Source organism: Emys orbicularis, chromosome 1, assembly GCF_028017835.1.
Source record: "Emys orbicularis isolate rEmyOrb1 chromosome 1, rEmyOrb1.hap1, whole genome shotgun sequence".
NCBI classification, from domain to species: Eukaryota; Metazoa; Chordata; order Testudines; family Emydidae; genus Emys; species Emys orbicularis.
In genome coordinates, this window is record NC_088683.1 from 212,139,965 (window position 1) to 212,152,743 (window position 12,779).

Consider the following 12,779-nt stretch of genomic DNA (forward strand, 5'->3'; position numbering starts at 1 on the left):
ATTACGCTTCTTTGTAGGTAGAGACTTCATGTGTCCAGGTTTAGCCTGAAGAACATTGGCTCCAAACTTGTATAAACTCTGGAATAGCTTACCACAGCTATGCACTCGCCTTTCTTTACAAAAGTGTCAGAGCAGGCTCTAAGACTACACACAAGCACTGAGTTCTGCAGTTCTAATGCCTTTCAATTTCATTTCATGTTGAAATATTTTTAACATCATCTTTTAAACAAAATCGCCAGCAAAGCAGACAGGCAATAAAAACATATGTTATATTATCAAACAGGCAACAAACTCTGTGAGAAATATTTTTTTTTATCACGTGAACTATATCTGTTCAGAAAGTGCATCTATTTTAATGCTACTTACCAGCTTCTTTTGCTAGCTAAAGTTATGTTTAGTCCAGAGGTGGGCAAACTACAGCCCGGGGGCCACGTCCGGCCCGCGGGACCGTCCTGCCCGGCCCCTGAGCTCCTGGCCCGGGAGGCTACCCCCCGGCCCCTCTCCTGATGTCCCCCCTCCCCTGCAGCCTCAGCTTGCTTGCTCCGCTGCTGGTGCAATGCTCTGGGTGGCAGGGCTGTGAGCTCCTGGGGCAGCGCAGCTGCAGAGCCCAGCCTGTCCTGGTCTCTGTGCTGCGTGGTGGCAGCGGTGGCGGCGGCGTGGCCCGGCTCCAGCCAGGTGGCGCGGCTGTAGCGCCGCCAGCCACGGGTGCTCCAGGCAGCGCGGTAAGGGGGCATGGAGTGGGGGGGTTGGACAGAGGGCAGGGGAGTTCGAGGTGGTGGTCAGGGGGCGGGGGTGTGGATGGGGTCAGGGTGGTCGTGGGGGGAACAGGAGTTGAATGGGGGCAAGGGTCCCGAGGGGGCAGTCAGGAATGAGAGGAGGGGTTGGATGGGGTGGTGGGGGTCCGGGGGCGGTCAGGGGACAGGGAATGGTGGTGTGTGGATGGGGCAGGGGTCCCGGGGGGGCCGTCAGGGAACGGGGGGGTTGGATAGGGCAGGAGTCCTGGGGGAAGAGGGGGAAGATAGGAGGTTGGGGCTGGGCCATGACCCCCTCCCCTAACCGGCCCTCCATACAATTTACGAAACCTGATGCGGTCCTCAGGCCAAAAAGTTTGCCCTCCCCTGGTTTAGTCCAATAATTTACAGTTCCATCAGGTTATATCTGTAGTCAATATAAAATTAAATGGCCAGCTCAAGACTATTGGCTCCGTAACAGATCTTTCAAGGGATTGTGATGGAGAAATTTAGGAAAGTGTCATACTTACCTTGTAAGAACGGAGCTCCAGACAATTTTGATGGGGGTTCTGTGTTCTGTTGTCCAGGGGATTTCTCCCATTTTCCAACATGGACCAGAAATCCAGATGACCATGTGGCTGTCTCTGTGACTTCATCTGCAGATATGTATTTCCAAAGCATCGCTGGGATGTACTTGGAGGTTATGCAGTTCAATGTATTTTTCAGATCTTGTTCCTTAATTAATGGTGGGGAGAGAGTGAAACTCAGGAAGTGCAACCTGATGAACAAGCAAGTCAAAAATTTTAAACCTTCTGTGGGTGAATTTGGTGCTCATGAAAGTGAAGGTCTAAGACCACTAACTGGAACCAGATATGTAGGTAGGGGCTCTGCAACCTTCCCTATTGGGTATGTCTACACTGCAATTAAACCTGTGTCTGGCCCATGCCAGCTGGCTTGGGCGAAGGGGCTGTTTAATTGTGGTGTAGATGCTTGGGCTCAGGCTGGAGCGTGGGCTCTGGGACCCTCCCCTCTTAGAGCCCTCAGCAGCAGAGGGTCCCAGGGCCTGGGATCCAGCCTGAGCCTGAACATCTACACCACAATTAAACAGCCCTTAGCCTGAGCCCTGTGAGCCAGAGTCAGCTGGCATGGGCCAGTCATGGGTTTTTAATTGCAGTGTAGACATACCCTTAGGGCACACTGCTAATGTACCTCAGCTTTGACCTGCAATATCCCTTCCATTCCAGTCACAGGCCTCTCTTGAATAGAGACTGACAGTTATTCCAAATTGTGTGATGGCTAGAGACTGAGATGAGACCACCAAATACATTTTCACATGCTACCTGAGCCAGAATTTCCATCTTTTAATGCAGAAGATAGCTTATTTTAATTCCTTGAAATATGCCCTTCAGCATTTTAAGCGAAGGCAGGCTCTTTCATTTACAGAAATCCTAAGTTGTGTTACAAATCATCAGTACTGAAGTGAACCCACTGGAGACGTTATAAAGTAAAAAGCGTTGGCATTACAGCACTTGTGATAACGAAAGTTAACATCATCATTATTAAAATGATAGAGCAGTGCTTAAGGTAACAAGGCCTTGACCTTCTCCTTCATAATCTCGTATAATGTACCTACAGTGAAAATGATGTTCACTCAGTGAAAAATATTTTGGTTAACAGAAATCCTCTGAACCTTATTTATGTCTGTTTTTATCTTGCAGGCTTTCTGGGGGGCTCAGGACTGTAATTTATGTTGTTTTTGTTCCAGCCATGTAGAAGATTCTTTGATGGATTACAACCTCAACAAAACTCCAACTTAAAAAGAACAATGACAACCAAGAGACTTAAACCAGGTTTTTCATCTCCCTTGAAAGGAACTGAGTCCCAGTATTTAGAGTTTTTTTAATACTCTACCTCCCTCTGCTGTTATTACTGAGAAGTTCTTCAGCAATGGGAAATCATGTACTAGCAGCTTCGATTTCCATGCTCTCCCTTCTTGCAATAATGGGAGACACAGACAGTAAAACAGACAGTTCGTTCATGATTGACTCAGACCCAGGTCGCTGTATGAGGCATCATTATGTTGATTCCATCAGTCATCCATTGTACAAGTGTAACTCAAAGGTAAGTACCTATTTATACCAGGACTTTGTTATCAAGAATATTTCTGAAACCAGCTAATAATAATAATTATTCTGATGTGAAATATTAGTACCAAAAAAACATAGAGCAGGAAGCTGAATGCTTAGATCAGAAGTTTCATGCTTTCTCAACAGCATAGTATGTGAATCTGTGAACAATAGTTATCAGATTCATTTTTAAAAGGAGCAAGATTAAAGCTGAGTTGCTTGTACAATGCTCCTAAGGTTGGAATCTCAGATCACCTTTCAACTTTCTCCCTCAATGTTTAGGCTTACTCAGAGTGAATATTTGATTCCAAAGAAATGAGAAGAAATGGTGATATGTAGACAGGTACCTGAGCCACAGAATTCACATCCAGATCTGAACTGTCCCGTGGTGTTGGGACTGTACCAGGAAACTTCCTTGGGAGATTTCAAAGTGCTTTATCATGGAGGGCAGCATCATTATTCCCATTTTATAGATGGGGAAACTGAGGCATGGAGCAGTGACGTGACTTGCCCAAGGTCATATAGCAGGTTGCTAGCAGACCCAGGAATAGAATCCAGGTCTCCTGAGTTCAAGTCCAGTGCTCTGACCACTACCAATACTGCTCAGGATTTTGATACAGCCTATTATAGGGAGGGGTCTAGCTGTGAAGGTCAAATCATCACAGTCCAAACTTCCTATAAACTCTGATCCAGTTTTGGTTTGGGCCAAGCTCAGTTAATATGGATCGCGTAAGACATGCACTTTGACTGGCTATGCTTGAGGTAAAGAATTAAGCTATATAAAAGTAATGAAAAAGAGTCTGAAAAACTTTACTCAACATTTTTTACTATTTAGTTTCTAGTGATTTTTCATCTCTCAATTTTGCTTTTCCACTGAATTTCAGAGGGATAACTATTTTTGGCTTAGGCTGTTTTGCATTTGCTCATGTTTCTATCTTTCATTTGAAATTTCAAGCTTGGAAAACTGTGAGGCAAAGTGTTATATTAGCCTCTGTAAATAGTCTACAGTAGCTTCTGACATGAATTATAAGTGAGGCAAGAAGGAAGACAGAGAGTGAGAGAACCATTACTGATCCCTGTCTCCCTGTCCTAATTTCTTTGAAAAAGTTAGACCAGTGTGCATTCAAACATGTGGTCAATGGTCTGGCCATTAGAACTGTGTGAATAACTGATTTTTTTGATTCACTGACTGAACCAAAAAATTGGGAGTAGGGGGAGGGGAATAATTGTGTCAAAAGAAATGTTTCATTGTGTTTATGAGGCTTTTTAAACCTTTTTTTGAAAAATAAAATTGCCATAAAATTCAAAACAAGAAGTCATTTTGAATAAAACAATGGAAACATCATGTTGAAAATGTCAGTGTTTCATTTTTTTCAGAATTGTTGTTCATTTTTCAACTGAAACAAGTTAGCGAATTCCACACAAACTCACAAAATGTTTAGATTGACCCAGATCTGCATTTTTTGGCAAAAATGTTGTCCAAAAATGTTCACCCAGCTCTGCTGACCACCCCGCTCTCTGTTGGCTGCTGGAATGGCCTCCTCCGCTCCCCAGATCAACAAAAGAGAACAATGAATGCCAGCGCTGTGTAGGTGCCCTTCAAGCTCTCCCCTCAGTGAGTTCCATAAACGCCCACAGTTGCTAATGAATAACAACGGGTTGCTTTATTAGGGCTGCCAGAAATACAAAGTGCAGTTCAAGTTACAAACAAAAGATGATAAACACAACAGGTCCCAACTCAGCCTGTACGGCAAGTCAGCACAGGAATACAAAGGTGGGGCTCCCCAAGCCTAGCGCTGGGGATATTCAGATCAGGCTATCCCTTTCCTGGAGGTAATCACATACTGGCCTGCAGATCCCCCAGACAGAGTCTAGTCCTTTCATTCAGGCCTGTCCCCGTGTCCCCTATCCACCAGCCACAGCTTCTATTGGTCCCTCCCAGCCAGGCTGTCAGCCCTTCAGCACCTAAAATGCCCGGCCTTAGCCACAGCTCCTAGGCTGCTGCTCCTGCCTACTGGTCCTGCTCACTCACAGCCTCTAGTTCCCTCCTGAGCCATGTCCCCTCTGGCAGTACTTTCCTTTCCTATGCTGCAGGGATTTTGGAGCCCACTGGGCATTAACACAATTGCCAGTAAGGAGCCAGCAGTTTTCATTATATTATTGCTTGGGTGTCTCTCTCTGCTATGCCCTTACCCTGTGGGCATCCTGGATTGGAATGTCTGAGTTTCGTAATGTTGCCAACTTTTGCAGTTTTATCACGAGTCTTGCAATATTTGATGTTTTTCTTAATCCCCAACGTTGGAGATGAGAGACTGCATCAAAATCTCCGCTTTCACTTAAAAGCAAAAATGTCTAGTCCTCCAGGTGGCAGAGAAAAGCCAATGTGAAGTGAGTATACTGTAAAGACTCAGAAATCAAAAGGCAAATTTTAAAAAATTCATGATTTTTAAGCCAATGGCATGATTTTTTTGGGAGGAGGCGGGGCTGTGACTCATGATTTTTCAGTTTTTGAGGTTGGCAATACTGGTTTCTGTCCAAGAGCTTGCAAAATTTCTCTGATTTCTCTGATTGTATATGGAATGTGTTCACTCTAAATCCTTAGGGATACCAGCCCTTTTAATTGGGTTATGCATTTATGGTCATTGGGATGATGTAGTGCTGCTTTCTTCTGGCCTCATTAATAGATTTATTATTTAACTATTAATAGAGTTGGGGGGAATATTTTGGTACAAAAAGGTTTTCTGATGAAAAATGAGTCTTCAAAAACAGAACTTCTTATGGAACAATTGGTGACATCTTTGAAATTTTTCATTTTGCAAAAGCTTCTTAATCTATTTTTAATCAAAATTTTGTTTGAAATCGGTAAATTCCATAATAATTTTGAAAATGGTTTTGTTAAACATTTGAATTTAAAAGTTTCTATAAAAAATCTTGTGGAAACTTTCACATAAACTGGAAAATGGGTCCATTTCAAACCCTGCAAAATGGAAAAAAATTGAAAATTTTCTATGAAACAGTTTTTCAACCAGCTCATATTGTTAAGATCTTGTAGATCCAGTACATTGCTACTGTGAGAGTGACTATTCTGAAGCTACCATACACTACTAGCACAATATTAGATTCCCTTATGCAGATTGGCCTCAGAATCTGTCTTAAAATATGGTCTGATAAAATATTAGTTTGAAATATATAGGCAGGGTATGTTCTTTATATATGGTGTAGAAACACTGAGTTTCTGTTGGATTATCTGTGTGTTTTGTGTGTGTTGTTACCCGTTGTACTATTTCTTTGTAGAACACAGACTGATAATCTATTTCAACCATAGATTTGTGTCCTTTTTTCTGTGATGGGTTTGTTCCACGGCACAGCCACTTTTCTACACAGTTCTGCTAATGGGCCTATTTCCTGATCTGTGTTATTCCTGCTACTACATCATAAAATCATCAAAATTAGAGCTGGAAAATCCCTATTAGGTTTTCTTGTCTATTCTGGGCTAATGAAGGATTATGCCCTAAAATATATCAAGTGCTTTGTTTTCGCCTTCGAGGCTGCCAATTGGGTCCACTTGGAAGGTGTTTCTGTGACATTTAATATGTCCATTGAATGCAATTTGGTTGATCAAATCCCATTCAGTTGTGACTTCAACTGGATGTTGAACACAGGCCTCAGGACTGAGAAGCTAACATAGTAATACACTATATACAGTATGTAGAAGAGACACCAAGAAGAGACAATGTAATTCAACCCTAAAAGACAATGTTCTTCTACTTTGACCTAAAGCAAAGCATTTGTTTCAGCTCATAATGAATTGAATTCCCTGATCAGTCTTATATTCCATCTTACCTCTGCCACCAAGACTCATTGGACCCTAAGGCACTGAATCCCCAATGCCTCTTGAATCAGTACCTCCTGAATTACATTACTGTCATAAGGCACTGTTTCTGGATGTGCCAAAAGAGTGCTGCAAGTGACATCTGAGAATGATGAGGCCAGGCTGGATAGAGACATACTGTAAGAAGAGTTTTTAGTATATGTTTAAGATAATGGTGGTAGTGGAAAAAGATCCCATGAGATTTGCAGTAATTCCAGCTCGATGCCAGGCCAGAAGTACTACAGATATAAAATTAGGACACATATTTCAGCATGTCCACTTTCAGACCCAGCCAGTCATGGGAAATGTGCAAATGAGAAATACTACCACTAATAAAAGCTTGAATTCCCAAAAGGATATAGTTTGAGTTAGGGAAAAGCTCTAGGCCCATTTGTAATTATCTCTGAATGTGTTATAAGAACTACTCCCGCTCCTTGCACCCAACCTTCAGAATAGTTGAGTCCTGCTGACTATAAGTTAGGATGGGGTTTTTGCTTAGCTGATCCAATCCCAGTACAGAGGGGCAATCATAATCCTCCCCGTCATTCCTGTATTGCATTAGGAAAGCGGTACTGTACTTCCTAGGGTGACCAGATGTCCTGTTTTTAAAGGGACAGTCCCGTATTTAAGCCCTCCTGCAGGTGTCCTGACTTTTTCTGAAAAACAGGCAAATTGTCCCGTATTTTCTGTCTCCCACCCCCCATCAGTACTACTGGCCAGATCCCGGCTCACCAGCCGCCTGTCTACCAGCGGAGTGCGGGGGGGTCCAGTGAACATCGATGGGGGTTGGTATGCAAGGCTGGTGGCGGGGCAAAGATGCAGCGTGAGGGGATGGCCAGTCCCCCTGCTGGTCCATCAGTGCAGTACCTCTGTGTGCCAGTTTCCGGCCAGCTGGGCCCCCCCTCATCCCGTTTCTGGCCAGCACTGGCTGCGCGCTGCGAGCTGTGGTGGCTGGTGAGTGCAGGCAGGCACCAGGTAGCAGCCAGTTACGTGTTGCCTCTGCTGCCCACCCATTGGCCCTTTATGTGCTTCCCTTCTCGCTGTCCTCTCCCTGCTTTGCCCCTTCACCCCCACCCAGCCCTGCTGCTCCTCCATACCCTCCCCCCGGCGGGGCGCATCCCACTCCCAGCCCCCGGTTAGAGCGCTCAGTTCACCAACAGCCTGGCCGGCAGCAGGGGCGGCTCTATGTATTTTGCCGCCCCAAGCATGGCAGGCAGGCAGGCGGCTTTCGGCGGCATGCTGCGGGAGGTCCACTGGTAACGTGGATTCGGCGGCATGCCTGCGGGAGGTCCGCCTGTCCCGCGCCGTCGGCGTACCCGCCGCTGAATTGCTGCCGAAACCACAGGACCGGTGGACCTCCTGCAGGCATGCCGCCAAAGGCAGCCTGACTGCCGCCCTCAGGGCAACTGGGAGGCCGCCCCCCGCGCCTTGCCGCCCTAGGGACGCGCTTGGTGCACTGGTGCCTGGAGCCGCCCCTGGCTGGCAGGCTCCTTCCTTCCCCCACTGCCTCTGGCTGGGCCGGCGCCCCAGGAAAGCCCAAGACCCTCTGGCCCAGGGCGCTGGCCGGAAGGAGCCGAGCCCTGCATGGACCAAAGCCCTGCACAGCGCTGGCACGGGGAAGCCTCTCTGCCCCTCAGCTAAGCTCTGGAGTGGCGGCGGGGGGGGGGGGGGGGGAGCAATTTCCAGCCTGTTCACACCCCAAACCTGCAGGCTCCACAGCAGCCCCTGAGGCAGGGGTTTAGCACCTCACCCCCCCACCCTGGGTTCTGCCCCCAGGGAGTGCAGGGCTGTGCTGTTCACTAGGCCCCCTCCCCTGCTGAGCCACTTCTCTGGCCCAGTTCGGTGAAGCCCCTGCAGTCAGGTTCCCTGGGCCCTGGTGCACAATGCATCCTTAGGGCTTAACCCCTTCCTGCCCACCCTGTAGCTGGAGGCGGCTGGGTTATGTTGGTGGCCAGCAGCAGCCTGGAGGTGTTAGCTGCCTTTCGACACCATGAGGGCAGGAAGGGACAAACTGCTTCCAGACACACAGAGGGTGGGGGTGGAGGGAAGAGATGAACTCTGCAAAGATACAAGTTAGGTCATCCCTTCCCCCCTGCAGCTGGAAGCAGCTCCCATCCCTTCCCTCCTGCACAGTGCTGAAAGACTGCTGCTGGCCACGTTCTGGTATGAACCCTGGCAGAAATCTGGGGCGGGGGGGCATATGACCCTGCGTGCCCACCACGTGTTGCCTCAGGAAGACATAGCACCAGGTACCAGGAGAGGCAGGTCCGTCCAGGGGGCCCAGCCAGGCATGGACGGCGGAGAGTGCCAGGCAGGGAGGGTCGGGTTGGTCGATCACCGCCCCCACCCCCCCTCGGGTGAGAGAGGTATATGGGACTGTGTGTGTGTCTCCTCTCCCCATGTGTGTAAATGTGGGGGGAGGGGGAGGTGTGTGTTTTGTGTGTGTGACTCCTCCCCATGTGAACCCTAAAACCTTAAAGATAAGAAGGTAAATAAAAAGAATCCAACTATGCAGTATTTCTTTTTAACAGGCTCAGTCAACTTGATGTTAATTTGAATGTTTGTACTGCATAGCTCTGATTGATTGCCATTGAACTCACTTGAATATGAGTAATTTTACCTGGTGTCCTGTGTTCAGCATAGGGAAATATGGTCACCCTAGTACTTCCGGAATAGCATGACAATCTGACATGTACCTGGTTTTGTAGGGGAGGAGGAGAACTCACACGTGGATATTGGGTTATAAAATACCCATACATTTCTACTATATATACACTTACTCTATTAGTGCGCTATGCCATCATAGCATTACTAATTATTTAATGGAGTAATAATCTCTATTTCACTATTGTATAAAATGCAATAAACAGCTGCTGCAATTGATTAAATGGCAAAGCAAAGCTTTTAAAGTACCTGCTATTTCCAGCTCATTTGCACACCTGCCAAAATATACTGGTGATGTTTGGGATTTATGAGGAGGAGGTTAAGTTACAGGTTAGTTCAAGAGTTTAAAAGGGCATCTAAATGTGAATTCTGACTACTTTTTTTCCCTACAAATTTTATGATTCCCATGATGCAGTGCCACTCTTAAAATTTAGACTGTAACCTATAAATAAGGGCTGTAAGGAAAAAACAGTTTTAAAAATTACCATGCACTAGAAAGCCTATCTTTCCATTGATACCGGAGCAAAATTTTGCAATTATATGATCTTCAAAGAATGTGATACTTTGTTTTAAAATCACTATGTTAAATTTATTAGACTAACTAAACAATTACAATGCAGTTTTATTGCAAAAAAAGGGTCTTTTTTTGTGGAAGACTAGTATTAGTGTCAGCTCTGAATAGATTTCTTGCTGGCACATAAAAAATTCTGCTTTGCAGTTACGTTGTGTAATATTTTTCCTGTCCCCAGTTCCGTTCCCCAGTTCCATTGTTTTCTGCTGCTTCTGGCGACACCTGCAGGTCTAGGCAGAGAGTGGTGAGATTAAAGATTTTTTTTTTTTAGGACAGTGGAGCCAAAAATGTATAAACATTCCAGTGCTAAGAACACCATCATTTACAGGTATTCTTCACTGCATGGTAATGTATCCCATGATGGATCATGTAACATTTCAGTTGAAATGCTTTTCTATTAATCTTTGAAAAAGAATTCTTGCAATCAGATAAAAGACATAGTGGCACAATTAGGCATTCTCGGGATTCTGGGGAAAAAAATAAACTTAAAATGTTAATTGGAGAAGGTTCAAAAAAAGAGCAACAAGAATGAATAAGGAATTGGAAAACATGCCTCAGGGAGCTCAATCTATTTAGTATCAAAGAGAATGTTAGGGAGTGATTTTATCGCAATCTATAAATACCTACGTGGGAAACAGACATCTGATACCAGAAGGCTCTTCAGTCTAGCAGAGAAAGGTATAACACAGTTTGGTGGCTGGAAGTTGGAGCTAGACACAGTTAGGAATTTTGGGGACGTTCAATGGCTGGTGCTAAGCAGGCGATCAGACTAGATGATCACAGTGGTCCCTTCTGGCCTTGGAATCTATGACTCTGTCCTGCCTAACTAAACTTTGCTGATCTAGTTTGAAACACCTCATGTAGGCAGAGCAATTACCAGCTGTAAAATCATGCAGGTTGGCCATGGTGTAGCTTTAAAGTTGTTAAATACTGACTGTGTCTACATAAACTGTTAGCTACTGTGGTTTGAAATAACCCTTAACTCGAGTTAGCTAACATGGTTTTAAAAAGCAGCCTTTTTTTTTGTCCTTTAGACAGGGCCTAACACAGTTTCTACTCTTCTTCACAGCTGGACAGCAGATTGTTTGGAAGGGAAATAAATGGGTAATCACCATGGAAGCTCTTTAGTTCTTTCCAGGTCTGTAATATGTCTTCGTCTATTCACAGTTCATTCAGTGGAAGAAGAGACAGACCAGTGGGCCTTTAATATTGTTAGGAAAAGTCAGTGATAAGCTTTCAAATCCAGCAAAGAGTTTATATTAGTTTATATTTTCATTACATTATAACTTCATTACATTATATTGATTTACCTCTTTAAGGTGATCTTTGCAAAGAAAAGGTCTAGAAACTTACTTTAAAAAATAAGAAAGTTGAGATTCTCCTTTATATTTCTAAGGGATGCACTTCTGGGATTCACAGACCATAAAAGCCAGCTCTGGTGACCACCTGTTTTATTAACTAGAAATGCTAAATATTAGCCAACTAAGAGTCTCAACCTGATTGGTCAGTTATGATTTCAGGTCTTGATTTTCAGAGAGCTCAGGCCAAGGCACAGTTGCAGTAATTGCACATACAACTGTATTTGAAATGCAAGCAATGGATGATGATGTCCAGAACTCAAGGACGCTGATGGTGCTCTCTTCTAAACTACTGTACATAAAATACAACTTAACATTGAACAATCTGGACTGGACACAGTCCATTATTACTGTTATGCATCATACTAGATAGTCAAGAGCCTCTACCATGTGTTTCCCAGTTAATCCTGAGACACTTAAATTCAATTACACCTCTACCCCGATATAACACGACCCGATATAACACGAATTCGGATATAACGTGGTAAAGCAGTGCTCCGGGGGGGGCGGGGCTGCGCACTCCGGTGGATCAAAGCAAGTTCGATATAACGCGGTTTCACCTATAACGCGGTAAGATTTTTTGGCTCCCGAGGGCAGCGTTATATCGAGGTAGAGGTGTACATTTGAATGAACTCCATGTCTGTATTCCTTGGCCACCCACTTACACAGATGGGGTGTGTGTATGTTTCCTAACCCTTCTCTGTTCTATCTTGCAGATGGTGCTGCTGGCTCGCTGCGAGGGACGCTGCAGTCAGACATCACGCTCTGAGCCGATGGTCTCCTTCAGCACAGTCCTAAAACAACCATTCCGTTCTACCTGCCACTGTTGCCGGCCCCAGACCTCGAAGCTGAAAGCAATGAGATTGCGCTGCTCAGGTGGCATGAGGCTCACTGCTACCTACCGCTACATCCTGTCCTGCCATTGTGAAGAGTGCAACTCCTAGGGGGACACCAGTTGCAATGAGGAGAGCGGGGACACTGCTCCCAGAAAGCAACCCCAGCCACTGAGAACTCACCAGCACACTATTAAAGTATTCCTACTACCAGGGCTCATCAAGCTGGGTTGGATTTGAGAGGTAGAAAATGAAAGACACTGAGGCCCTGGATTGTGCTGATTGTGAAAACAAAGACATCCATCTGCTGGTCTGTGCTGAAGACAAAACCCTGGAGACATGAACCCTTTTTTCCCCCTGAAAGGATACTTTGGGGGGTATATTTTCAGGCTCAGCCTTTCTTCTGCTCTGAATAAGGACTAATGGGAGTTTTATTATTTTTGCCAGTGAATAATAAAGACACAGAGAGAGAACAACGGGGGTCCATCTGCTGGAGATACTATATTCTACTAGAGTCGACATTTGGAAGCAGGATGGCTCCATTCCTGCATATGACTGCTTATTGTGTCATTCTATTCTCGATCTCTTAGTTATATTGCCCTTCAAAATGAACTGCGTTGATGGT

General features: G+C 45.2%; 1 protein-coding gene across 1 annotated transcript; it reads left to right on the forward strand.

The window, feature by feature from the left end:
- Positions 1–2,678: 2,678 nt before the first annotated feature.
- On the forward strand, positions 2,679–12,265 carry NDP (norrin cystine knot growth factor NDP). Its single transcript, XM_065397548.1, has 2 exons — positions 2,679–2,852; positions 12,038–12,265. Exons 1-2 carry the CDS (start codon positions 2,679–2,681, stop codon positions 12,263–12,265), a joined length of 402 nt encoding a protein of 133 aa, XP_065253620.1.
- Positions 12,266–12,779: the final 514 nt, after the last annotated feature.